Source organism: Physeter macrocephalus, chromosome 1, assembly GCF_002837175.3.
Source record: "Physeter macrocephalus isolate SW-GA chromosome 1, ASM283717v5, whole genome shotgun sequence".
Taxonomy (NCBI): domain Eukaryota; kingdom Metazoa; phylum Chordata; class Mammalia; order Artiodactyla; family Physeteridae; genus Physeter; species Physeter macrocephalus.
In genome coordinates, this window is record NC_041214.2 from 18,210,638 (window position 1) to 18,237,034 (window position 26,397).

The 26,397-nt window shown below is 35.9% G+C and overlaps 1 protein-coding gene across 1 annotated transcript in view; it reads right to left on the reverse strand.

Annotated features, from left to right (window-relative positions):
* EIF2A (eukaryotic translation initiation factor 2A) overlaps positions 1–26,397 on the reverse strand; it is a 38,253-nt gene that overhangs the window by 5,490 nt on the left and 6,366 nt on the right. The window contains exons 2-11 of the mRNA XM_007100390.4: positions 23,079–23,148; positions 17,650–17,724; positions 14,682–14,800; positions 13,452–13,551; positions 13,014–13,096; positions 10,182–10,255; positions 9,898–10,042; positions 9,585–9,701; positions 5,819–6,390; positions 1,932–2,045 (exon numbers count right to left, since the gene is read on the reverse strand). Of these exons, the coding sequence (XP_007100452.1) occupies positions 1,932–2,045; positions 5,819–6,390; positions 9,585–9,701; positions 9,898–10,042; positions 10,182–10,255; positions 13,014–13,096; positions 13,452–13,551; positions 14,682–14,800; positions 17,650–17,724; positions 23,079–23,148 (1,469 nt within the window). The remainder of the gene's footprint in view (positions 1–1,931; positions 2,046–5,818; positions 6,391–9,584; positions 9,702–9,897; positions 10,043–10,181; positions 10,256–13,013; positions 13,097–13,451; positions 13,552–14,681; positions 14,801–17,649; positions 17,725–23,078; positions 23,149–26,397) is intronic.

Below are 26,397 nucleotides of genomic sequence, written 5' to 3' on the forward strand. Positions count from 1 at the left end.
CGTGAGCCATGGCCGCTGAGCCTGCGCGTCCGGAGCCTGTGCTCCGCAACGGGCGAGGCCACAACAGAGGGAGGCCCGCATACCACAAAAAAAAAAAAAAAAAAAAAAAAAAAAAAAAAAAATCTTCTGATAAAGATAAAGAAACATCACTTATAAAAGTAGGATTCTATGTTGGGGGGGTTTCTGAAGGCCCTTAAATCTCAGAAGGAATCTTATACAGTCATTATAAAAAACAGTACGGCAGTTCCTCAAGAAATTAAAAATACGTGATCCAGCAATCTCACTTCTGGGTATATATCCAAAGGAAACAAAAATCATTATCCCAAAGAGACAGCTGTACTCCCATGTTCACTGCAACATTATTTATAATAGCCAAGGTATGGAAACAACCTTTGTGTCCTTCAACAAAAGAATGGATATAGAAAATGTGATATATAAACATACATACATATTTACACAGAGTAGAACACTATCCAGTCATAAAAAAAGGAAATCCTACCATCTGCAACAACACGCATGAACCTGGAGGGCATTATGCTAAGTGAAATAAGCCAGAAAGAGGAAGAGAAATACTGCATGGTACCACTTACATGTGGAATCTAAAAAAAAAAAAGAAAAGTCAAACTCACAGAAACAGAGTAGAATGGTGGTTGCCAGGAGCTGGTGGGTGGTGGGAGAAATGGCGAGAGGTTGGTAAAAGGGTACAAACCGTCAGTTATAAGATGAATAAGGTCTGAGGATCTCATGTATAACATGGTGACTGTAGTTGATAACACTATATTGTACTGAATACAGTAATTGAAATTTGCTAAGGAAGTAGAATTTAAGTGCTCCATCCCCCACAAATAAATATGTAAGGTGATGAATGTGTTAATTAACTTGATTGTAGGAATCCTTTCACAATGTATACCTATATCATATCATCACGTTGAACACTTTAAAATTTTTATTTGTCAATTATACCTGTAATTATTAGCTGGAAAACCAACAACAACAAAAAAGGAATCTTAGCTACCAGTTTGTAATATTCGGGGCCAGCAGAGGTCTCTACCCACTCTGATGAAAGGCCAAGTCCTCCTTTTTACACAAGTCTAATACATGGACTAGATCATTTTACTTGGAATGACCTAAGCCTGAGTTATTTAAAGACATTTCTGGAGATGAAATATATTAACTACAAAAGAGCCCATCGATTTTTTTAGGCCCAGATTTTAGCAGAATATGGCTGCATAATGAAATTCTATACCTTAAAATAGTAACTGCCTACCAAAACACTCAAGTAACCTAGAACTGTCAAAATTCAAGCATTAATAGGCAAGATGGAATTGTCTCAATCTCAAAAATGTGGTTACCACGACTTTACTAACCACAAATTTCCAGCCCAGCAGATCTCACTATCACCATAAGCCACACACCATCACAATTTACTTGTCAATTATTATGCTGGTGTGCTTTTTCAACTACCAAATCATATAAAAAATTATTTTAGAATAATTCCATTGCTTGGGCACTCAAGTGTTTAAATTCCCAGCTGAACAATTTCCTATAGTGATGTACTGAGTGACAAAATGGCCTCATAGTCATGTAATTTCTGGTCTCTCTTAAACATATGCTTTCAAGAAAGCAAACTATACCACTTCACACAGGCTCCTCCAAAAGGGTCTGTTGCAAGTAACACACTACATAATCTCATGAGGGTTTCAGTTTTTAAGGTCAGTTCCAGTTTCCTAGGTCCCACATTATATATAAAGGACTACTGAGAATTTCATAGGCAAACACAAAAGACATTCTGGCTACTTAAGTCTAACTCCAACTACATTTTATAACCTGTCAAGTTTTTAGGACTACAATTCTTTAAACTTTAAGGCATACAGCTAATTTAACTGGTTTTATTTGTTTGTTTTGTTTGAAAAGATAAGTGCCCCAAGTACCTGCTTTGCAGCTTTCTTAGCCTCATGCTTCCTTTGATTTTTAAGAGCTGTTTTTGATAACGGCTTCTCATTTCCTGGTTGTGGTTTCATATTCTGAGGTGGTTCCTCCTCATGCTATAGAAAATGTAAAATAAATGACTTTGAAATGGAGTGCATGTATTTACAAACATATACAACAAATTATACAATTTGGCTAGTACAGGACAAACTTACTTTACCAAATTGATCATAAGTTCACGGGCAAAGAATATTTCAAAACCCTTGTAGGCACACTTCAACAGTCAAGACGGATTTAATGAGGATCTTCCTACTAGGTGATATATGATATCTTTCAGTTATATAAGAGCCAGCAAAATTCACTTCATTTTTGTTTAAACAATGGAATTTTTCTTAGTACTACCACTGACACATGATTTTTATGAAATTAGATACCAACAATAGCTTCTTCTGGGGTCCTTTTGGATTTGACTACTGCCAACAGAAACAGTTGCCTCATTTGTTTTCTTTGCACAAAGAGTCACTTGCTAGATCTTGCAAAATCAGAGATTAGAAGATTAAAAATAAAAGCAAATGGAAAAACTAAAACAGACAATAAAAAAATAAATAAGAAGGGGGTAACTACATAGTTATAAATCCAGAATTAACATAATGAAGAGGTTTTAAAACACTAAATGACTTGTCAGACTATACTGTGAAAACAGGCAATCATTTTCATCATCAGATATTTATATAACTATCAACCACATTCAACAACAGAATTACATACAGGATCAAGAAGGATCTAATGTAAAACACAGTGACTATACTTGATAGCACTGTATTGTATAATTGTATAACTGAAATTTCCTGAGGGTAGAATTCAAATGTTCTCACCAAAAAAAAACAAAGAAGATAAATACGTGAGGTGACGGATATGTTAATAAACCAGATGAGGGGAAACCTTTCACAATGTGTATTAAATCACCGTGATGTACACTTTTGAAGTTTCTTGAGTACTAGATCTCAGAGCTGTATTGTACTTACAAGTGCTATAATCAAATGGGCAGGGCTCAAACATTTAAGATATAGAGGAATAAGTAAAAAAACCATAAAGTGATTTTTATCTTAGCAGCTGCATTAACTATTGCAGGCATCGAAGTTCTGCGTGAACATACCCTACTTGAAGTAACTGAATATATGAGAACCCACATTTGTAGAACAGACAAATTTGCATGGCAAGCCTCTTGCACTTTTTTGATCCCCACTGCACATGTTAGTTAAGATATACTAAACCTTGAACATTTGTTTTATATTCTTTCAATAGTGAGTTCTTCTATAGTATCTTGCTTTGGCTGAAAAAGTTTCTACTCATGAGAACTTTAAAAAAAAAAGAGAAAGCAATTAAGAATGATGCAAGAAGAAAGGATGAGTTACAAGTCTCTTCCACACTATGAGCATCATGTAGCCACTGACAAGACTTTCATTTTATTTATTTATTTTAATTTATTTAATTTATTTTTAGCTGTGTTGGGTCTTTGTTGCTGCACGTGGGCTTCTCAGTGCAGTGGCTTCAGTAGTTGCGGTGTGTGGGCTTAGCTGCTCCGCGACATCTGGGATCTTCCCGGACCAGGGATCGAAATCATGTCCCCTGCACCGGCAGGCGGATTCTTAACTACTGCACCACCAGGGAAGTCCCCTGACAGACTTTCATTTTAGATGAAAAAAATCCACACAGCTACTATGAATCATGAGCTTTTCTGGCTTTAGTACTATGTGTCTACTGTACACAATTTTATCCTCATTAATAAAGTTTGTTTCTTCAATTACATCAATTATAAGATTGTTTTGATGAACACATTATAAAAGTGAAGGGTTTTTTTGAAAGCCAAGAAATACTTCTTTAAGTATAATTTATATGTGAATTTTTACTTATAAAAAAAGTAATTTTTTCCTTCAGGGGGAAGAATCCAAACACCTTTTTTCCCCTCTGCTATGTAACCTTCTTCCTTTGTGAAGTTATTGACCAGACTATCTTTGTTTCTAGTAATTTCTTGACAATGTTTTCTTTGCCATTTAGCTTTTTTCTGGAATTAGATACAAACAATAATTTCTCATTCAGAGGCATATAGTTCCTTCAAATAAAATGTGATAGGATCACATAATCACCAGGTTATATATACAAAAGCAAGAATTTAGTAGAAATCTTAAATGTCAAAAAAGTTTGGTTTTGGGACTTCCCTGGTGGTCCAGTGGTTAAGAATCCGCCTTCCAATGCAGGGGACGCACGTTCGATCCCTGGTCGGGGAACAAAGATCCCATATGCCGCGGGACAACTAAGCCTGCATGCCGCAACTACTGAGCCCGAGCACCACAACTAGAGAGAAGCCTGCATGCCACAATGAAAGAACCCACATGCTGCAACAAAGATCCTGCGTGCTGCTACTAAGACCCGGCAGAGCCAAAAAAAAAAAGAGTAAAAGAAAAGGTTTGGTTTTAAGAAGTTCTTACCTAGTTTTTTTTCACTATTTTCAAAATATATTCTTTCCATATTAATTTTTCTCCCTCCACCAACCAAAACAAATTAGTTTTATGAGTCAGAGAATAAAAATATACACTAATTCAGAATTTCTTCCTCTTGTGGTATCTTACACAGATTTAGAAAGCAGGATGTGTTAAGGTCACTTCTTTTTTTTTATCTCAGGTAAGAAAAATTTCAAAAAAGAGACAGAACAAATCCTAAGACTATTATATCCTTCTTAATAAAAACTAAATACAAAAATAATAAACAGGGCTTAATTTGTTATATGTTTTTATATATTTTTACTAAATAATTTAATGCAACAAAAATGTTTCAACAACATTTCATTGAACTCAAAATGCTACATTTTGTGGAGGAAGAAGGCTTGTTCTTTTGTTTTTGTTTTTCAGAGGGTTAGGAGCACAATGGAGGCACAGAAATATTTATCCTTTGAAAAAGTATCTACTTCCCTGAGTGCCTTAATAATTAAGTGACTGTATATTCCCATCTACTTGGAACAGTCCCAGTTTACACCTATTGTATGGTCATCATTCTATTAATATGAATAATATTGTTCATTCTTATAGAGCAACTTTATTCCTTAACGTCATCACAGAAACTCAGGATATTAATAAATGCTTTCCCCTAAGCTCTGAAATGCTAACATTTTAAAGCAAATCAGAATCTGACCAATACTCCAGTCATAACTTTACAACAGAGGTCAGGAACTGATGGCCTAAGGACAACAAGTGTGTTTTATTTGAACAGCAGTGTTTTAAAAATTGAGAAATTTCATACAAGCATCCAGACTTGTCTTGAAAAATCAAACTTTTGGCAAACTGGGCCTAAAATCTCCTGTGGAAACAATGGGCTACTGCTGTGTAGTTGCTATGGCCTTGAAAGAGGGCATGCTCTCTCCCTTTCACCATTCTCTCCCACTCACCATTGCCTTACACTACCAGCCTAGCCTGACATGCATTTGAATTTGAGCCCACAATCTACACCCAGTAAGTCACACTCAGTTATCTTTCCCAGAGATTTTACATTAATTACTTTGTCAACTTAACAATAATTCACCGAGACTTCCGTGTCAGTCCAGTGGTTAGGACTCCTCGCTTCCACTACAGGGGGCCCAGGTTCAATCCCTGGTCAGGGAACTAATCCCGTAAGCCGCATGGCACGGCCAAAAAAACAAACAAAAGAACACAAAAAAAACCCCCCAAAACAACCATTCACCATCTTCAGCAGCAGGTCCTCCACAATTTCTACCCTAGAGTTTATATCTTCTAATCAGATACTAAGTAACACAAGAACATGCATAAGAAAAGGATGTAGGGAACTCTACACACTGAAAAACCTTTTCCTACCAAAGTAGTAAAACTTTACTTACCAGTTTGGAATTGGTGACTGGTTTATTTCTTAAAGCTGGGGGTCTATAAGCTGTTGCAACTTTAGGTTCTTCACTAGGTACATCACTTGGAACTGCTTGGTAAGTTATCACTTTTTCTGGAAATATTCCATCTAAGAATGGCTGCCAAGAAACCTGCCATAATTCTGCATTTGATGGTACATCATACTTGTGCAAGACAGAGCCGGTATAATGCCAAATCTTGTACCCATTATTAACACGTAACCTGGGAGCACACGTGGCTGTTAAAATATGCTCACCATCTGGGCACCAAGCAAAATATGTAGAATCAGAGGCCACCGGTTTAGAAATAAGTTTGTAGTTTTTAACATCCCACACTTCCATTTGCCCCCTCAGATTTCCAAATCCAGCTAGTACTAATATATGTCCATGAGGGCTGTAGTAGGCTGCATTACGAGGGCCAGTTCCAAAGTCAAACACAGGATCACACTTCAAGTTGAAAATCGTTGCTTTGGCAGGCATGAAACCATAAACAGCACAAAACTCAGTAGAACTAGAATTCCAAACTACATCATAAATGGGGCCATTTTTTGCTAGAAAAAGAATATAAAATCCAAGTTAGTGATAAAGAAATATGTATAGAATTATAATATTTAATAGCACAAATTACAATCATATAACACTCATAAACACATCAAACACTAAAAAAAAAAATCCAAAAATTTCACGGTATGTTAAAATTAAAATATTTTTACATGACATACTATGGGGATTAATGTATGATTATAAATTTATTTAAGAACCCCTAATGAATCTTAATTTCTTTTTTTATAGTTGTTTTGCAATTTTGTAAATTATTATTTGTCGTTAGTACTTTTATTTAAATTTTTTTTTTTTTGGCCATGCCGTGTAGCATATGGGATCTTAGTTCCCTGACCAGGGATCAAACCCGTGCTCCCCTGCAGTGGAAGCACAGAGTCTTAACCACTGGACCACCAGGGAAGTCCCTTAATTTCTTGTAAACATTCTGGCAATGTGGGCTCACAGAAGCATAGGTTATTATTACTATTAATAAACTAGTTTTTCTTGGAAGAGGTAATATATACATACAGTAATAAAGATACAAACTATATAAAAAGACATGCCACAAAAATAAGTCCCTCTACGCAAAGGCAGCCCTCTGTTATACTTCTTGCATATCCTTTCAGAATATTTTTGTTGAAATTAAGCATTTCTCTCTTAAGCACTTACACACACACACAAAGTGCTAAATCTTTGTTGTTTCATTTAATACTCTTGGAAGTTTTTCCATGTAAGCACACTGAGCTCTGCCTCATTCAGTTGCACTGTTTTCCATTACAAATCTTGCTGTTTATACTCCACTGTAAATGTACACAAATACACCTGTAGGAGAGAAACTGCCTGGTCAAAGGGCACATACATTTACTTCATAATGTACCACCTAGGTGCCCTTTAAAGAAATTGTACCAATTTACACTACCAGTAGTTTTTTTTTTTTTTTTAATTTATTAAATTTATTTATTTTTGGCTGCGTTGGATCTTTGTTGCTGTGCACGGGCTTTCTCTAGTTGCGGCGAGCGGGGGTCACTCTTCGTCGTCGCGACGGCTTTTCTTGTTGTGGAGCACGGGCTGTAGAGCACAGGCTCAGTAGTTGTGACGCACGGGCTTAGCTGCTCCGCGGCATGTGGGATCTTCCTGGACCAGGGCTCGAACCCGTGTCCCCTGCATTGACAGGCGGATTCCCAACCACTGTGCCACCAGGGAAGCCCTACCAGTAGTTTTTGGTAGCAAAGATTTTCCCCTCACTCTCACTCATACTGTTTCATATTTTTATCTTTGCCAACCTACTAAGTGAAAAATTGTATCTTGTTTTCCTTTATTATAAATGAAGCACCTTTCAGTATACTTATACATAATTTTATTTCTTTTTTGTGGACTATTTTTTACTGTCCTATACCTATTTTTCTCTCCTGTTATTGGTCTTTTATTGTTACACTTGAGATATTAACAAAATTCACCTTTTCTCATATCTATCCCTTGTCTAAAAATTTTTTTCCCTAATTTTTTGTTTGTTTTGCATAATTTATGGACTCTTTTCTTCCCCCAGTGTAGAAATCTGTAATTTCATATACTCAAATTTATCACTTTCCCCATATGACTTCTACCTTGTTTAAAGTCTTTTTCTACTTTAAGATTAGAAAAATATACATATAGCTGATTCACTTTGCTGTAGATGTACAGCAGAAACTAACAACACTGTAAAGCAACTATACTCCAATAAAAATTTTTAAAAAAATTAGAAAAAAATTCTCCCACATTTTCTTCTAGTTCTGTAGTTTTAGATACAATTTTTTGGCCCAATTGGAACTTATTTTAGTAAAGAATTAGCAACAGTAACTTTTTGTTCCAAATAGCTAGCCAACTATCCCCAAACCATATATTAAATGATCAATATTTTCCTGCATTGATTCAAATGCTGACTTTATTATATGTCAATGGCTTTGGAAGTATGGATCTATTTGTGGATCCGATTGTGTTCCACTGATTTACCTGCTTATCCATAAGCCAGAACCAAATTGCCTTAATTACAATTGCTTTACATTTTAATATCTAATAGTATCAGAATCCCTCCTTCGCTACTCTTTTTTTTGCAAAGTTTTCAAAACATTCTTTTTTTTTTTTTTTTTTTTTTTTTTTTGTGGTATGCGGGCCTCTCACTGTTGTGGCCTCTCCCGTTGCGGAGCACAGGCTCCGGACGCGCAAGCTCAGTGGCCATGGCTCACGGGCCCAGCCGCTCCGCGGCATGTGAGATCTTCCCGGACCGGGGCACGAACCCGCGTCCCCTGCATCGGCAGGCAGACTCTCAACCACTGCACCACCAGGGAAGCCCCCAAAACATTCTTGCATGTTTATTTTGCAATATCAACTTTAGAACCAGCTTATCTAGTTGTAAAAAAGAAAATCTACTGGCATTTTAGTTTAATTTTTAGATCAATTTGGAGAGAAATGACATCTTTGTAAAGTTATTAAAGGTTATAGTTTGCCCCTCAGAAGTTTTAAAGTTTTCTTCCCATCAGCTCTATATATTTCTTTTTTGTTGCTGTATATGGAATCCTTCCTTCCATTATGCTTTTTAAGAGGCTGTTGTTTATGCTATGACTTCATCTGATGAGCAGAGATGATTCGATTTTCACCTTTCAAAACTGTATACTTATTCTTTTGATCAGGTACACTGACCAGGTCTTTCAGAATGTTAAATAATAAATGGAAGGGGGGCGGGTCATCCTTGTTTTGTTCCTGATTTGAATGGGAATACACAGTTTTTAAAAGAAAGGTTACCTTACCCTTACATGTTCAATTCAAAATAAAAAAGATTAGGGAGTTGTCAGAATTTTAAAACTACTTTTTCACAGTTAACTCATCAAAACAAAATATGAAGTGGTTAAAACTCTTCAGTTCTGAAGATGGTGCTAAACACACTACACCAACTTGCTGTCATAATTAATTTAAAAAGTCCCCAAAGAGCTATTACAATGGAATTATCTCTCAGCAAGTTCCCTGCTAAACTGCTGGCATAACTAAATTAACTAATTGGATTCTGTCAAAATAAGGTATGTTTGGGGATGATAAGAGGAATTTTATCTTAAAGGTTATTAAAATATGTGAGTTCTATCACTTGATCAAGAACTTAGATGATATCATCTTTATGGCACTGTATTTTTTACTATCATTGATTCTATTAAAGGAAGACTGCTGGAACACTCACGTAATTGCACCACAGCACTTTCTCCATTTGTGGCAATGTAATGCAGCGTCTGTTCCCCATAGTAGGAAGCTCCTGTCTTGTCAACATCAGTACTAGCTATTACCAACACAGCAGTAGCTGTAAGGGTAAAAACTTTAATTAGATTTAAAACACAAATTAAACTAATGGTGATTAGAAAAATATTAAAAAATGTAACAAAGCACATGTAAATTTTCATTGAACAAGCACTGTTTTCTTTTTCTATATACATAGGAATATAAGTCTAAATTAATGCTTGATAAACAAAATGGGAGATAAAATATATTTATCATACCTTTTTTATTCCATAGCATTGTAACCTTATCAGCCTTAAAGAAACTTTTATTGGCTAAAGCTGCATGAGGTCCATCAAAGTTGGGGTACTGATATAATCTAACAAATGAAGGTGCACCCTTACTTCCTGGAACATAGACAGCCACCTAAGACACACAGACATAAATAATGATTTAAATTTTTTGAAGCATATAAACTAAGATGGACATGTTTTTAAAGTCACTAAAAACCAGGAAAAGGTTTAATCTCATAATATTCCACATGAACAAAAACATTAGCAGTTACCTTGTATGGCTGGGGTCCAGGTGATAACACAAAATCATTAATTTTTTTCAAATGCAATTTATTTACAAATGTATCTAAAAAAAAGTAAATGGTATTAGATTAATGAGAGAAGCTAATAGAAATACCTCAAATTCTGAATGCATTATAAAAGGTTAACGTAACTATAAACAAAACGGCTCACTGTCGTCTCATGTCGGTGAGGCAGAGTAACATGGTGGAAAAAGCATGGGTGAGTGAGACAGACCTGTGCTTCAATTCCTACTCAGTCACTACTGTGTGACCTCGGGCAAGTAATGGGATTACACTTACCAATTCCCATTCTACTTTCTCGACATGATGGGGTTATGTCCTGACAAACCCATGGTAAGTTGAAAATATCGTAAGTTGAAAATGCATTTAATAACCTTATGTACTGAACATCACAGCTTAACTTAGACTACCTTAAATATTAAGTGCTCAGAACACTTAATATTAGTCTACAGTTGAGCAAAATCATTAAACACAAAGCCTATTTTATAATAAAGTGTTGAGTATCTCATGTCATCTATTGAAGACTCAACTGAAAGTGACAAACATAACAGTTGTACAGGTCCAAAAGAGTTATAAGGGTATCAACTGTTGACCCTTGTGATCATGCGGCTGACTGGGAGCTGTGGCTCACTGCTGCTGCCCGGCATCACGAGAGGGTACCATTCCACATGGCGCTAGCCCAGGAAGAGACTGAAATTCCAAGTACAATTTCTACTGAATACATACCACTTTCACACCACCATGCAGTTGAAAAATCTTAACTCAAACTACTGTATGTCGGTGACCGTACTAAAAAGTGTTCAGTCACCAATGGAATATTCTAAGGACAAAAGGAACTGCAAAACTTTCTTCTTTAAATTATTTTTCAGTCATCATGTTATAGGTGTTACTGTTGGTATTGCTATTCTAAGAATGCTATGTGGTCAATGAAGAATAAAGCAAATGAATAATTATGTGGATGTGATATTCTCAAACTATCACCCCTGTTATTCCAGGGAACCACATTCTTCGTGTTGGCAAAAGGCAATACAGATATAAGATAAAAAAGAAAAAAAAGAAAAAGGCCTAGAAACAATGATCAATCAACACAGTAGCAAAGAGAATCCTCTACACCCAGACTGTGGTCTCTAAATACCATCTTCCACTAAAAGGGAGCAGAGTATATTGGAGAACTGGCTGATTCTAGGTGTACAGCAAGAAGTATACAAGATAATCCTAGAATGATTTGTCCTACCATATAGCAAAAAAGTCATTAAAGACTAATTGACCAATGATGGGACAATTTGAGAATCAATAAGAATAGTAATTAAAATGGATTGAAACACATCATGTTTAAATCCATAGTTCATTAGGTTGGGGGTGGGGACTAACTGGTTGCAATGGAGATTGCTAAAGAAAGAACTCATTTTATTAAAAGTGATAAAGGAGAAGAATATTCATTTTGCCTTTCCCATATAAATGGTCCACTAGGTAACCAAATAGTAGAAAGGGGAATTTCTCCTTATAGAGGCAGTACAGCTAATAAATGATAGGGGAAAAGAGGGAAACTATAGTATCACCAATTTTTAACCATGCATGAAATAATGGATCAAGGCATTGAACATTAATGCCAATTAACCATACAAAATTAAAGACAATGAGACATTATGTGCTTCTTGATAAAAGAATTGAACACTGCCTTATGATGTAGTCTCACCCTCAGCTCCCCAAAAAAGAACTTGAAGCTGACCAATTCTAGATCCAAATAGTTATTTACAGGAAACAGATGAACATGTTAAATTACAGAATGGGATACAAGAGCAAAACTCAAATATGGGAGTATACATAAGACAAGTAACTTTGTTTCTTAAATAATAAATTGCAAGGGGGAAAAAAGAATGGAGAGGGAACTTATAGCTTAAAGAAACTTAAAACATATATAAATCAACTGCAATGTGAAGGACCTTACTTGGATCCTGAGTTTTAAAAAAGTTATCACATTTTCAATGATTAGAAATTTGAACACTGACCAGATATTCTACAATCTGTGATAATGGTATTATGACTAAGTTTTAAAAAAATATTAAGGGCTTCCCTGGTGGCGCAGTGGTTGAGAGTCTGCCGGCCGATGCAGTGGACACGGGTTCGTGCCCCGGTCCGGGAAGATCCCACGTGCCGCGGAGCGGCTGGGCCCGTGAGCCATGGCCGCTGCGCCTGCGCGTCCGGAGCCTGTGCTCCGCAACGGGAGAGTCCACAACAGTGAAAGGCCTGCGTACCACACACACACACACACACACACACACAAAATATATATATATATATATATATATATATATATATATATAAAGAGCCCTAATCTTCAGAGATACATACTGAAATAGTTATAGGTAAAATTATATGATGTCTACAATTTGCTTTAGCAGAGTAAAAGAGATGGTAGGTGGACAGATGCATAGATGAAGAAGGTTTGGCAATGGGCTGATGGCTATGGGACTAAGTGTCTACTTTTGTATTTGAAATTCTACAGAACAAAATATTTTAAAAATTTGTATCACAGAATTTCAATAGCAACTAAACTCAGAAAGAGGTACTCAAATGTCTTAAATAGTAATTATTAGATAGTAAGAGTTTATTATAAAAGAATATGTTTGTGTTATAAAATTTTACTAGCAATTACACTTGGAGTTATTCAAATGAATTACTATAACAGCAATTGTTAATATATTAACAGTATTTAGGAGAACCCTATGATACCATATAAGGCAATAAAAACTGTACATATTTATAGCAAACAATATAATTATTTCATAAATCTTTCCATACTAAAATCGTTGTTTTCAAAGAAGTGAACTTCATTGTTAACATTTCGGGCACAAAGAGTTTCATCTTCTGACCAGGATGGACACCTACATTGAAAAGAAAGACTATTAAAAAAATTTAAATAGAATGTAACATCATATGTTAACATGTTAAAGTTTACGATATTGTTTACTATTTAAGGAAAAATACTTATATGATGTCAAGTCAGTTACTAATAGTTTTAGTCAGCGTATATAATAGAAACATATTATTCCTTTTGATTCAAATACTAAATAAAAGATCAAGTTTTTACTCTATTACATTCTCACATACAAAATCCTTAAAGATCTAGATTTTGATCTGACAAGTTATTTTCTAAATCAATACCAGAGAAACAAATAATATACAACAAAGATATTTAAAATATTTAAAAATAATTAGTATTTTAAAGCATTTATTTACCAATTTTGCATTTTTTTCTGGATGAAAGACTTCAAACACGTCCCAGTTTTCACATCATAAAGTTGTAGGTTAAGTATCCCAGATGTATCATCTTTAGAAGCTGCCATAAGAACAAAATTTTTTGCAGTAATTGTCTCCTAACACTAGTAAAAAGACTTCATTCTTAGAAAAAATTTGAACAAGATTATAAAGATCGGGTAAGAGTTGCTTTAAATCAATTTTCCCTCTAGCTTTAATTATAGATTTAATCATCCATTCCTAAAGCCATGACAATATGACAGCTGTTTGAGCAGAATTTTGTATTTCTGAAATGAGTTAATGACTACAGTTTTTAAGAATATTTAAGAGATTTCTTGTTTATTAAGTGTGACATAGCTTGCTGTTAAACAGATTAAACTGTCTTATCATGAAAGCGGTGTCTATAAGTCACACACATGAAAAAAAGTTATATAAAACCACTCACAGTCCTCAACTGATTCTCAATTTCCCTTTTACTTACTTGGAAAAATGATATTCATTAGAGTCCATGCCTCTTGGAAGAACGAACTCAGGAAGTTTATAACCCAACAATGAACTACTATCATATATTTATTCAACAATATCCACATTATTACAAAATGCTTCTTAAAATAAGCCCTATAGCGGGACCCAATATTTTATCACTGATCTATGAAGCACAGCTATTTATTGGGTTGGCTAAAAAGTTCGTTTGGATTTTTCTGTAAGATATTATGGAAAAACCCAAACTAACTTGTTGGCCAAGCCAATAAAATGTTCATATAACGTATATTAGATCTTTAAATGCGTTAGAAAATGACACACTATTTCCTACTCTTTGTCATACCATACACATTTCTTAGATGTGTGTACTGTACTTCCTCTTTCATTTATAATTATATAAAACGTTTTTTATTTTAAAGGTCATTATTCTTAATTTTTGCGATCTTCTCTATCCATTGGTTATTTACTTTATAAATTTTCCCTTAAGCTTTTTTCTTTTCCTCTATCTCATGATGGATCGTCTCACTAACTTACTATACCCTGAAATTACTTAAAGTACATTCTATTTGGGGAATACAAGATTCATTGTCAATTAAAAATATTCTCAAACACTATTTACTATCATAAATATTAATTACTTTCCTATAAGGTTATAAACCTTCTCCTTTTTTTTCCCCACTGAGTTGAGTTGGTCCTGTCAGAATATTTTTACAATTGGAAAATACTTACTAGTGTAAGGCTGCCATGTTGCCAGGACAGTGTTTTTTGGCGAGAACTCAAGGCAAACTGCCTTTGGAAGGTCGAAGGAGTGCAGTCGTCCCTTGTTAGTGACATTGATAACATTTACTCTGGTTTCAAAAGAAGTTACTTCAGCAATGAAATACTGTTTCACAATAGCCAGCACTATCCGAAACATTCATACTTCTTTTTAAATACAGATCACTCTAAAGTGTTCATTCCTCATAAAAATCAATTTTCAGTCAGTTCTAGAAAATATCCAATAAACACTTTAACATAAAAAAGTGTACATTTTACCAAAAGGCCCCTATTTAAGGCTGGTGTTGGGAAATAATACAGAATTTGCAGGAAGATACAATAGATACCACCTTCAACCAAAAAGGAAAAAATAGGCCTTTAAGTGAACACAGAACAAATCTACAGACAAGCTGAGGAATTTCAAATCCAAGAGAAAATGAAAAGTATATATTTTTTAATTTGAGTAAATGGAAATTTACTCAAATTAAATTTGATTTAATTTGAGTAAGCAGCTAGGGAAATCAGCAAGGATACTTTTGATGTCTATAAAAATCTCAGAAGCAGTCTCCAAAAGATATTACTGTAAGAATTATCATGGTACAATGACAAAAATGACAATAATTGTTAAAAAAAAAAAAAAAGCAGTTTCCACTTTTGGGGACACTTTCTATGAACCATCTTCTGGTTTAACCACTTTATGTACATTTTCTCATTTAATCCTCACAACCATCTTATAAAACAGGTATTATCATCTCCATTTTACAAATGGTAAAACTGAAGGTTAGAAAAATGAAATGATTTGATGATTTGCCCAAGAGCATACTACTAATAAATGCCAGAGTAATGCTTTGAAACCTGTTTGGTCTGACTTGCTCTTACGTAGTCCTTGTGGTGAAAGAAAGAAAGAAAGAAAGAAAGAAAAAAATAAAGATACTCCATCTCATTGCAGAAATTCCTTAAAGTTACTTTGTTCAACTCAAGTTTGAGGACACTGGGTTAGGGTAAGCGGCAACTGGTAAGAATAAACAATTACCGTATATTGTTTAAACACACAGAAACATACACACAAACACACACACGACTGTAGATTCCTTACAACTTACTGTAAATTACATATTTTAGAATTACATGAAGCTTTCTTTTTTGTTGTTGTTAATAAACTTTAAAGTTATTCTTAGTTTAATGAAGGGTGTTTATTTTAATTTAAATAAGCACACATTTAAGGAAAAATCAGTTATAGCTTGTGACTTAGTTAACCGTGAACCCAGCAAAGACCACAATCAATACACTATATCTGTTTCTCTTGCCCCAGGAACAGTATGTATTGTTGTGGCTGCAGCAACTTAAGGAAATAAATGCTAGAACCAGGTATTAAAAAAATCTATTAAAAAGATGGACAGAACATGTGGGGACATATTAAGAGGATTGAGTTGAATCCAACAGAAAACAAAGTGGAGATATGACATATAAAATAATTAATAATAACTGCCAAAGTGAAAATAGACTTACTCAATAAACTGTAAGCTAGTAGAATAAGGGATACCTCAAAAAGATAATAGGCAATGAAAAGATGTATGGTATGTCCCATCAGATAGTAAATTTCTATCAACTCATTACTCAAATAGTGTAAACTAAAATATGGATTTAGGGACTTCCCTGGCGCAGTGGTTAAGACTGCACTCCCAATGCAGGGGGCCTGGGTTCGATCCCTGGTCAGGGAACTAGATCCCACACGCATGCCACAACTAAGAGTTCCCATGCAACAACTAAGACTCGGTGCAACCAAATAAAAATAAATAAATATATAGATAGATAAATATTAGAAAAATAATAAAATATGGATTGAAAAAAAAAACCCAAATACCCACAATAGGTTACACCTAAAGAAATAAGAAAAGTTGAGAGTATGTCCTTTCTTTGAGAGTAAGACTGTCTGTTAACATTGTGAATAAGACCCAATATAATTATATTCTTAAAAATTTGAGAGTAGTAGTTTGTTGGTTGGATTCAATAACTTAAAAAAAAATACTGATGAACATTTTTAATTATAAAAGCTAATTCTGCCAGCTACTTATAGTCATAGAAGTGAATCAACTAATTCAAAGCAATCATTTTAGCATTTTTAAAAATCATGTGTTAATCCAATCTGACCTGATAGCTGAAAGACCTCAGAATATAGTTCCACTGTGTAAGAAACATTTAAAATATACTTTTCAAAAGGATGTAATCGTTTTTCCCCCTTAAAAAAACCTAAGATATTATATCTGGCTAAAAACAACAAAAATAACTTTAAACCAAGCAACAAATATTCAGGCATTTTCCTGCTGTGAACTGAAATACAGTGACTATGAAAAATTGAAAATAATTGGTTTTCTAAGTGAAATTATGAACACTGAACCAAAATACTTTTTTTTTGCCAGACCAATTTTGTAATCTGATTATTTTATGTAATACAGACTATACCAAACATACTTTTGAATAACTTATACTTAGATGACATGCTGTTATACACAATAAAACTAACAGTAATAAATATAGACAGTTGTTAATAAGTTAACAGCAAAGATATAAGGTATCTACCATAAACAAGCAAAGAGAGTTATTCTCTAAATGTTAGTGCAGAACTTAAGAAACCCTAACCAATCACTTAGAGCACTATTTAAAACAACCTCTCAGCTTCTTCTGCATTAAATTAATTGCCCTTTTTCATGTTACTTTTTAATTCTAAGTAACTAGAGATCAAAGAAGTCCTCGCACATAAATAGAAACTAACAACTTTGGAGATGTTCTATGGATGTTATATTGGAGATAATACCTAACAACACCAACACATTAAAAGATGGACTTTATAAATGACATCCAAATACATGTTACTCACATAAAACAATTATGTTTTATATTCACAACACACACATAAAATGTTATATAAACGAACACTAACTTTTCTCCGTTGCCCCAGGCAAACAAGGTCCCATCCTTACTAAAGGTACAGGTTTTGCAATTTTTCCCAGATTCTCTGAAAATAACAAGAAAAAAAGCTTAAATTAATAAGCATTAACACTTTTTTAAAAAATCTGATTAAAAATCCACAATCTTACCACAAATTTAATGACTAAGAACTTACATAAATTTTAGAAAATAATTCCAAAATGCTTCAGTCTACCAAAAATACTTTCTCGCTTAAAATGCAGTGCCAACTACCAATGTAAAGCCGGCAATTGATTTTATACCAACAGACCAATGTTAAGAAAGAAATAGAGCCCTTTTGGGTAAATAACTAGTTGGTGCGAAAACCCAAAAATGTAGGTATATGTGGAAGCTACCAGCTGTCAGCCCTTATCTTGAGAGAGCTGAAGGATTTCAACACAGAGGTTTTGTGAAGAATTTCCCAAACTACCTGCATAACAAAACAATGGTGGATAAAATATCCTCAAGTGGACAAGAAGTGACCCTGGATTTCAAGGACAAAGCCCTTCCATCAATTTCTCATGTGCAGAGACAGAAAGTATAACAACGATAAGAGGATCTTCACATTAAAAAAGTATGGATGCAGGATTCTGTACAAAAACTAACCTGTGGAACTTGAACTTCTTGGCAACCTTCTATCAAACGATCAAAACTTTAAGTACTGTATCTCTCAACTGGAGAAAGCTACTGTGAGTACACCTCCCAGTGATAATGAAGACCCAAACAGAGACGTGTGCGTGTGTGTACAGTAGATGTCCATATGTGTAGTCGCAACATTAGATGAGAACTTTGTGGCTAACAAATATTTGAATTGTCAAATAACGACACACAGAGAACTGACCAGTACACCCCTTCTAAACTGGACAATATCTTTGTTTCTGCTGTTGTTGTTTTAAATAAATTTATTTATTTTATTTATTTTTTATTTTTGGCTGCGTTGGGTCTTCGTTGATGTGTGTGGGCTTTCTCTAGTTGCCACAAGTAGGGGCTACTCTTGGTTGTGGTGCGCGGGCTTCTCATGGCAGTGGCTTCTCTTACTGTGGAGCACGGGCTCTAGGAACACAGGCTTCAGTAGTTGTGGCTCGCGGGCTCTAGAGTGCAGGCTCAGTAGTTGTGGTGCATGGGCTTAGTTGCTCCACGGCATGTGGGATCTTCCTGGACCAGGGCTCGAACCCGTGTCCCCTGCATTGGCAGGCGGATTCTTAACCACTGCGCCACCAGGGAAGACCTGGACACTATCTTTGCATTAATTCATCTGAAGATGACATTTGTGTTTCTGCAATCACACGATAATGGTAGCTTATCCTCAGTGCGTAGTTACTAAAACATTTTTTTTTCTCACTCCCTTACATAAATAGCTATGACCAAGATGTCCTCCATTCTATACTTGTGCAACTCATTTCTCAACCTTAAGGCAGAATTTTACAATTATTCTTTTTAAATCCTACCCAACTTTTGGTCTATTATTCCAGCCTACTGATATCTACTTATATCTTCATTTTCCCTTTTAAAAGCATTAGTCATTCCTCACAGATTTAAGTAAAATATAAATTATAAAACATCATTCTAAGCTATCATCTAAATTAATTATGAGAATATTGGATGACCTTTGAACAAGCTCCTGTGGCTCACCAATAGTCCTTCCCTCAAACTAAATCAACTCACTAGTCAGTCAGCTGACTTCACAGCTCTTAACCAATGACAACTTTGTCACTAACATCATTCAACCAAAAGACTTCCTCATTTCTCAGATACTTTGCTAAAATCATGTTTATATCTCTATTCTGATGTGTCTGGAGATTCTACTCAGAAAGGAAATGAGATAAACTTGAAACAATTTATTCTTAGTAAGCTCTTTTTTTTTTTTTTGCGGTACGCGGGCCTCTCACTGTTGTGGCCTCTCCCGTTGCGGAGCACAGGCTCCGGACGCACAGGCCCAGCGGCCATGGCTCACGGGCCCAGCCACTCCACGGCATGTGGGATCCTTCAGGACCGGGGCACGAACCCGTGTCCCCTGCAGCAGCAGGCGGACCCTCAACCACTGCGCCACCAGGGAAGCCCAGCAAGCTCATTTTGACTCCAATAATTACCTCCTTATTATAATGATTATAAACTGTCTTTTTAATAACTCATTCTAGAACTATGTTTAAGAATGAAGGCAAGCTTCCTAGACTATAGTATCCAGACTTCAATTCTTTTCTTAATTTTGGCAATTGGAAAATGTTGTCTATTTCCTTCTGGAACAATCTTTTACATGAAAAATTTCAAATATACACAAAAATAGAGAAAAAGTATGATAACCCCCCTACACACTTATCACCAAGCTTAAATAATTATTAACTCATGGTCAATTTTCTTTAATCTACTCCCTACTTTCATATTTAATGCCAGAATATTTTAAAGCAAAACCAGATGTCATATCATTTTACTCTACACTTCAGTATGCATCTCTAACTGACGAGGGCATTTTAAAAAAACAGAACCACCACCATGCCACTTCAACTCATGAATTTAACAATAATTCCTTACTATCATTTAATACCCAGTATTTGGACATCCGGTTTTTTAAAAGCTCCCCAAGTCATTCTAATATGCAGCCAAATTTAAGGACCATTCATCTAAAAGCTTGATTAGAAGCAGGTTTTTAAAAATCTTCATAGAAGGTAAGTACCGCATAGTTCCTATTGCAACTTACCAGGAGCCACATAATGTCTCCTTGTTCTGCTCTCAGTGATGCTGAGATTGTACTGGACTCATTATGCGCCTCCTCAGACTCACCTAATCCTTCCTGCTCCCAGGCACCAGCTATTCAACAAAGAGACCTGGCCACCTCATCTCCTAATACCACTGGTTGTCTCAGACTCTCCAAGAATGAAGGCCACATTTCAGCACGGCCTCCATTATGCCTCCTGCAGTAGCAGGAAGAGAAGCACTGGCACTCAGATTCAACCCGAACAGACCAAAAGAAGACTCTGGCTGCAGACCAATTTTGCAGCCATCCTCTTCAAAACAGATTGTTCTAAGGCACAGTGGTTCTATACAACCTCTCTGGAGAAATTCTGCATGACCAAGCAACTTGGATGGATTCTGTGAATCTGCGGTCAGTTCAGTGCACCTCACTCTATATTTGCTTTCATTTCTTCCTTGTCTCATTTCCCTTTCCCCCTCAATCCTGCTGCCTTGGGATGGCACACCCCAATGAAGTGCAGCACAAAAGCTTTAACACAGACTCTTAGTGGTGCTTTTCAAATATTAATGTGTATACAAATCACTGAGGAGCTGGTTAAAATACAGATTTTGATTCAGTAAGCTGAGTAGGGCCTGAGATGTTCTGATGTTTGATTTTTGCACTGGCTCAAGGTGATGCCAGTATGGCTGATCTTGGGCCCATATTTCCTGTAACAAGGTTCTAGAGAACTGAGTCTAATAAAAAAAATGGTCAATAAAGTCAGATGATGCCAGCCTGATTATAAAGTTCCCTATCAACAGTTCATCTAACAGCATCTTTTATTTTTATTTTTATTTTTATTTTTATTTCTTTTGCGGTACGCGGGCCTCTCACTGTCGTGGCCTCTCCCGTTGCGGAGCACAGGCTCCGGACGCGCCGGCTCAGCGGCCATGGCTCACGGGCCCAGCTGCTCCGCGGCACGTGGGATCCTCCCGGACCGGGGCACGAACCCGTGTGCCCTGCATCGGCAGGCGGACTCTCAACCACTGCGCCACCAGGGAAGCCCCCTAACAGCATCTTTTAATGATCATTTGCGTATATCACTCGTTCTCAAAGCGTGGTCCCTAGACTTGCAGTGTCAGCATTACCTAGGAACTTGTTAAAAATTCTAATTCTTGGGCCCCTGCCCCAGATCTAATGAATCAGAAAATCTGAAGAGGGAACAGTATCCTGCGTTTTAACAAGCTCTTCAGATGACTGTGATGCATGCAAAAGTTTGAGAACCACTGATACATGACTTCTGTAGGATAACGAAATGTGATTATCTAATCCCATCATTCTTTTTAGATTTATTACTGTTCTTTACAGAAGTTTTCCTCATCAACAACTTGGTTACTGAAAAATAGTTTGTATAGGAAAGGCAACATAAATGCTTGATTTTTTTCTTTATCGATTTTCAAAGTAATGAACAAGGATCCCATCAATTTCTAATGCTGACCAATAAGATTTGGAGGGAGGAGGACTTTTTTAGAGACTACTTATATACTTAACATGTCTTAATTCTTAGAGTCACTATTCTTCTTAATGCTCAAATTGTCCCATCTAAGGTTGGTATAAACCCCTTCAGGTTGACTCCTGTGACAGTTTAGCAAAACCCCATTAGCCTTTCATAACTTCCTCACTTTCTGGCCCAAGATATGTATGGCTCAACTCATACCATTTTTTGTCCTATACCTGAAGTTGACCACTCCTCCAAGGAACTGGTTCCTTTTAGTGAAGAATGGCATTTAGAGATCATAATCTGTGAGGTACTTACTGCTACCAGGTTATCACTGGCTCTAGACCTTTAGAGTGGACAGAACTAGGAAATGCAAATGTTTTTATGAAAAGAAATCATGAATTCATATTGATACATGCAAGTCTATCTCCCCACTTCACTCTTATGCTGAAACTTTGGCTCCTAAGGACATTAAAATAATTATTTATTTGTTTTACCCTACAATAGATTTAAAAGGACAACATCCATTTTCTATTAATAGTAAAACCATTGAATGCAATTAAGAATACTGCACATCATCACATGGTTAGGTCACCAACTTAATACAAAGCTAGGTTCACTTGTTCCCATTTTCCATTTAAATTTTTGTTTTAATTTAAAACAATTACTTGGTCCAAAGTCGAAACTATATATACCAAAGTTCATGTACAGACATGTCCCCTGGATCTTGCAATTCTCTCTCCTCCTATAGATAATCACTTTTGTTAGTTTTTGGTTTACCTTTCCATTATTTCCTTTTGGGAAAAATGTCTCTCGATTTATCTAGCTATATATTTATATGTATATATTTTTTGTATATTTCTTCATTTCTTATACCTTTCTCATTCTATAATTTATCGAAGATTATAGGCAGTGGTTTGGCTATCACATTTGCAGGTTTTTCCTCAGTCCCTAAGATAAAATTCTTCTAAGCTAGAGGCATGAACTGAATTACACTATTGTCTACACCTTTTCTTTTAAACATGCTTAAGCTATTATTTTCAAATCTAAAGATCATTTTTCTTGATAGAGAATATGCATTCTTTCATTCTTTCCATCTTTTGTTAATATTATATAATATGTCCCAAGAAACTAGCTTATCTGTTCTTTTTCTTTTCTGTTCAGAATATAACAACAAAAATACTTTAGAATGCACTGTGTAGTTCTCCCTACCATTACTCGACAAAATGAACCATACCTTGGAAACACGGTGCTTTCTGTAAAATGCGGCGGTCCGTTCACCATGTATAGTCCTTCTGAGCCTCGGACTGAAGAATAAACAGGGAAAGAACCACCATTACTTTGTTAATAAATACTCAGTTATCACAAATGTTTAAAAAAAAAAAAGGTTTCAGTCAAAATACTCATGAAATCGTTAAACATTTCATAGAACTATCAAACATCAGCATTAAAAGGGCACATTTTTCTTCCTCTTTTGCATAAAATCATATAACTGCTGAGAAATAAATAGGTAATGCAATGGACTGAATGTGTCTCCACAAAAATCCTCATGTTGAAACCCTAATCCCAATGTGATGGGATTGGAAGGTGGAACCTTTTGGGGGGTTATTAGATCACAAAGGGGGGGTCCTCATGAATGGGATTAGTACCTTTACAAGAAAAACACAGAGGATACAATAAGTTGGCAGTCAACAAACAAGAGAGGGTCCTCACCAGACCCTGACCATGCTGGCACCCTAGTCTCAGACTTCCAGCCTCTAGAACTGTAAGAAATAAATTTCTGTTGTTTATAAGCTACCCATTATGTGGTACTTTGTTATAGCAGCCTGAACTGACTAAGACAGGTAATATCCCTCTTACTTCTTTTCCTATAGAGCATATTCATTTAGTCTCTAAGGAGACTACTTCAATAAATCCACTTTTATCTATCTTACAAGAAATCTATGCATTTGCACTGAGATACAGCATTCATACTTATATTCCTTCATTCAAATGGAAAAAAAGTGATTTAGTATTATGTTTTCACATTATTTTCTAATCTCATTTTCAAAATGTATGGATGTTGGAAACAGAATCAGAAGCTGAGTCTAAGTTAAATCTTCTTTGTATCAGCTTACTCTCTCAAGTAACTTTTATAATTAAAAACTCAAAATTGTAACTGTCACCAGTGAAAGGCAGTTGTACTATAGTAGGAAGGACATGAACTCAAAGGTAGACCTCAGTTCCTATCTGACTGTGGAACCTTAGATACATCGCCACCTCTCAATTAGTGCCCCAATCAGCAAAATATAAACTTTAAAATACTGTGGGCTTTATGTAAGATAATAACATAAAAATATAGTATAAATTCATTCAAAGTTCTTAAAAAATATGACATTATTAATATATTTACAATTTCTCAAGCTAAGAGAACAAGCAGGATGAGATACATTCATTTACTAAGCTCCCAATGATAGTAATATTCTAAAAAATTAAGTGGGAACAAAGTTCAAGATTAAATAAGCAGAAACAGCTACAGAACTAAATTATACTTTTTTAAAATGGCTGAATTAGAAGTTTCTAAAGCTGAACCAAATAAAATGATTCATTCATTCAGCAAATGCTTACTGGAGAAAAAAGAAACTACCGCCAAAACCTTATGTTGAGTACTGCAGATACAACAGGGAGGAAAATCAGCCTTGTCCCTGACCTCACTAATCAGATAATTAGTCAAATATACGGAAATCTGTAACTGCATTTAGTGCTACAAAGGAAAGATACAAGAGGCTACTAGAGTGAATAATATGGAGTTTTAATCTAAAAATGGAAGGTTAGGGAAAGCATCCTTGAGTAAGTGATTTGTGTGCTGAGATCTGAAAGATGAATAGCAGTTAACAAGCAAGGAGAACAGTAACAGTCGCAGAAACTCCGTGACAAGAGAGATGACAGTGTCACAGGAATGGAAAGGAGGCCTGCGTGGGTGGAAGGAGGTGGATCTGGAGAAGAAAACAGGGCTCAGACCAAGCAGGATCCTGTGGCTTAAGTTAGGCAACGGACTGCAGCCTAAGAATGTTAGGAAACTTCAAAAAAGTTTTAGGCACATTTTGAAAACCAGACTTGCAATTTGAAAAGCTCAACTTGGTACAGTGTAGACAGTGAACCAGAAGGCAGTAAGATGTGAAGAAACTACTCAAGATGGTCTGCAGTAGTCCCACAGGAGAGATAATAGAAACTTCGGGAATTCCCTGGTGGTCCAGTGGTTAGGACTCCAAGCTTCCACTGCCAGGGGCCCGGGATCCATCCCTGGTGGAGGGAACTAAGATCCTGCAAGCCGAGCAGCACAGCCACAAAAAAACAAAACAATACAAAACCTGGACTAGGGTAGGGCAGTGGAAATGGAAAGTGGAGAATAAGTGTTCAATATTCAAGAAAGAAAACTGACAGGACCTGGTGATGAGTAACTATTTTATCAGCTAGAACTCCTGCTAGCAGCAAAAGTATAAGAGCTGAAGAAAGGAAAACGTTTTACTGAAGTCCATGGCTACAATTTCACTTGCTTCCTTTTCTGCCAGCTCTTCACGAATCTCCCACTCTTCAGCAGCAAAGTTGGTAGCTAGGGGCCACTCTTGGCTCCAACTCTGATCCCTGTTTCCTTTCCCTTCTCAAGGGACAGTTCTCATAATACCAATTTTCTACCTGTAAATTAACTAACTCAACCTTCAGATATTGAAAGTAATATAATCTACCTTCCCAAAGTAAATAATTTAAAGTTAGACTTAGGGAATTCCCTGGTGGTCCAGTGGGTAAGACTCCACACTCCCAATGCAAAGGGCCCAGGTTCAATCCCTGGTCAGGGAACTAGATCCTGCATGCATGCCGCAACTGAGTTCGCACGCCACAACTAAGATCCCGCGTGCCACAACTAAGATCCCGCGTGCCGCAACTAAGACCTGGCGCACCCAAAATGAATGAATAAATAAATAAATAATTTTTTTGTTTTTAAGTTAGAATGAAAGTAAAAGAACCACTGACAAACAAGATAAAAATCTATGTACTCATGGAGCTTCCATTCTAGTGGAAATGATGAAAAATAAGGGAGCAAACACGTAATTGAATAATGAGTTTCTGGTCAGATATATCCACAAGTATACAACTGGATACCATGTTTCCTCATATACTAAACTGAGTCGCCAAACTGCTGTGGGTAGTTTGCCCTTGAACAGAATGGAGTCTAGCAAAGTGCTCTACATACATCAAAATCTAAACTCCTGTCACTACTGCCTACAAGGCTCTATGCCTGGTCCCTGCACAGCTCCACGTGCTAGGCATTAGGGATCTTAAAAAATGAGTCCATCACTACACACAAAATGATGATTTCAAAAGGAGCTCAGTCTACTGCTACACCTTGAATGAAACACTGACGATATCTATTCTAAAAATCTCTAATACATTTAGTAAACATTTTGTGCCAGGAGATGTTTTCCTAGAAGACTTGAAAACTATGAAGTTTAATTCTTTAGCATCAGAAATTCTCAACTGCTTCTTGGCGTTCTGGCTAAAATCAAGTATTGCATCAA